The sequence below is a fragment of the Clupea harengus genome, chromosome 1, assembly GCF_900700415.2.
Source record: "Clupea harengus chromosome 1, Ch_v2.0.2, whole genome shotgun sequence".
NCBI classification, from domain to species: Eukaryota; Metazoa; Chordata; class Actinopteri; order Clupeiformes; family Clupeidae; genus Clupea; species Clupea harengus.
Genome location: NC_045152.1, coordinates 18,376,764 through 18,379,240, shown reverse-complemented (window position 1 = coordinate 18,379,240; position 2,477 = coordinate 18,376,764). Strand labels below are relative to the sequence as shown.

The window sequence follows — 2,477 nt, the reverse complement described above, 5'->3', positions numbered from 1 at the left end:
GCATGATGCCACCATCTAACCAGGGCTGGCCAGAAGACTTTGGCTTCCGGCTTGGCGGTGATGGGCCCAGCTACATCCTGTCTGTGGTGGAGGGCAGCAGTGCTCACATGGCGGGGCTGCAGCCAGGAGACCAGGTGCTGGAGGTGGACGGCCAGAATGTGTCCACGCTCAGCCCCCTGGCCCTCGTTGACATGGCCAACACCATCAAATCCGTGCCCCCCAGCATAGGGGTGGTGTCCCGGATGGAACAGGTGCCACACACTCACACCAACAGTGCTCTTGTACAGTTACTGCTCTGTCTTGACTGCTGTTCAGTCCTTTTTCCTAAATGGCTAGAATGATGTGGGTGGGACTGAATTCAACACTGAGACATTTGAAAGTCAAATAGATATAATAAATAGTTAGCGAGAAGGATTTTATTAGGATATCTCACTGCTGAGGATTTTTTGTTGCACTGTAGAAAAATACTCTATTTGGTACGGTGAAGGTCCTCACTTAGAAGCAAGGGCCTAGGTGAATAGCTTATAGGCCAACGCCCACTGGCGGCGACGTTCGGCGACGATTAATAGAATGCACCTGATGATCTGATCCATTAACGGTGTTACCGTCAGCTCGGCGAAGACATGACTTATTTATTGATAGTTAAGACATAACACAGGCAGAAACAGTGCAATTGAAATGTACATACTATATTACTATACCATTGAGTCATCATCTTTATTAGCGAACTACTTGTAACCCTAGTTAGTTTTGTTTACTAGTGGCAACGGTTGCTAAGAAGTCATGTTTTTAATATAGTGTCATAGAAGTTGCCCTGAAGGCCAAACTCGTCAAGAGACGCCTAATTTAAGAATGTAGTCATTTGTAACGGGGCAACGCCCACTGGTCGCGTCTGACGCGCGTCTATACCTACTTTTAGAAAACAGTTGTAATTAAAACCACGAGTTTTCTTAACTTAGCAATCGTTACCACTATTAAACAATAAACTGTCACCGCCAATGGATGTTTCAGAACATCAGGTGCTTTCCACGACTCACCTCCGAGCGTCGTCGCCAGCGGGCGTTGCCCCGTTATGAAGAACTAAATTCTAAACTCTGGCGTCTCTTGACGCGCCTCAGACGCCGCCAGTGTGCGTTGGCCTTAAGGCCTTAAGAAAAACATGGCTTTTAACTCAGTGGTATAGTAATAGTGGTATAGTAGGAACGCTGTGTTTCTGCCATTGTTCTGTTTTAAACTATCGCTAAATGAGTTATATTTTCTCCGTTTTGACGGTAACACGGTAAAGAATTGTTCAGAACATCAGGTGCATTCCATGACTCGCCGGCGAACGTCACGGCAGCGGGAGTTGGCTTTTGAAGTGTCAAATGTTTCAAGAACAGGTTCAGGTTCTCGGAAAACATTCTTTTTTTTTTTAAACACTAGTTCAGAGGCCCAGTTCCCGTGCCTTTATGGTTCTCTTTGGGGTGGTTTGGTGGAGAACTATTTAAGAATTAAATAGTTCTTTTAAGTTATATGAAAATCCTCATTAAAAGAACATTACTCAAGAGACCCTGGCTCACCTCTCGGGGCTTGATGTTGGACTTATTATTCATATTAATAATGTCCCCCTAAAATAGAATGACATCCTGCTGTCTCTGAGGCCCACTGCAGTCTTACTGGTCGGTCTGTTGACACATTGCCTGCCGACAGACATCCAAAAATCACAATGAAAGAAAACAATGCAGTTGAAGAATAATGCAGAAACAATAGATGTTGTTTCAGTGAGCTGATTGCAGTACACATATTGTAACTGGTTTGATAAACAGTAATTTGCTTCTGGTGCAGTATACATGATAGACGATACACGTACAGGAGCTGTTCTAAAGCTAGAGGTTATTGCCACTCCTTCCCAACTTTCCTAGTTGAGTTTTGCCACAGGCCTTCCCTCATCCTTCCTTGTGAAAACTCTTGTTAGTATATCACCCTTTTTTTTTATCTTTCTCCTTTCTTCCTAGATTGACATCACTCCGGGCCCTGATGGGCGATTTGGCTTCACCATAGTGGGAGACAGCCCCCTGCTGGTGGAAGACTGCCTGCCCAGCTCTCCGGCGGGCCGCTGCGGGCTGCGCGCGGGCGACTACGTGATGGAGGTGAACGGGCTGCCAGTGAAACAGCATGAGATGGCGGCGGCCATGATCAAGGCCTCGCAGGGCCGCACACTGCGCCTCGGAGTGCTCAGTATCAACCGCTGGCAGCGCCGCTCGGCTAGTGCCAGCATGAAGGAGGCGGCAGGGGCAGCCATGACCACCCCCGTCAACATTAGCACCTCCGGTAGTACCACGGCAACCGCTCCCATCAGCCCACCGCGCCTGAGTGGGGAGAGCGTGCGCCAGGACCGCAAACACAAAGCCCAGGAGTTTAATAAAAAGGTTCGCCTGTGCTAAGATTTCTTTCCAGCATATAGGTATATAGCATATCGTTTATGGAGATAGAAATGC

The 2,477-nt window shown here is 47.4% G+C and overlaps 1 protein-coding gene across 1 annotated transcript; it reads left to right on the top strand.

Annotated features, from left to right (window-relative positions):
* Positions 1-2,477, top strand: LOC122132905 (delphilin-like). Its single transcript, XM_042707808.1, has 2 exons — positions 1-251; positions 1,995-2,477. The coding sequence occupies exons 1-2, from the start codon at positions 3-5 to the stop codon at positions 2,421-2,423; spliced, it is 678 nt and encodes a 225-aa protein (XP_042563742.1). The 5' UTR covers positions 1-2; the 3' UTR covers positions 2,424-2,477.

Coding starts and splice junctions, on each gene's coding strand:
- LOC122132905 (XM_042707808.1), top strand. CDS start 3: ATGATGCCACCATCTAACCAGGGCTGGCCAGAAGACTTTGGCTTCCGG. Junction 252..1,994: donor TGGTGTCCCGGATGGAACAG/GTGCCACACACT, acceptor CTTTCTTCCTAG/ATTGACATCACTCCGGGCCC.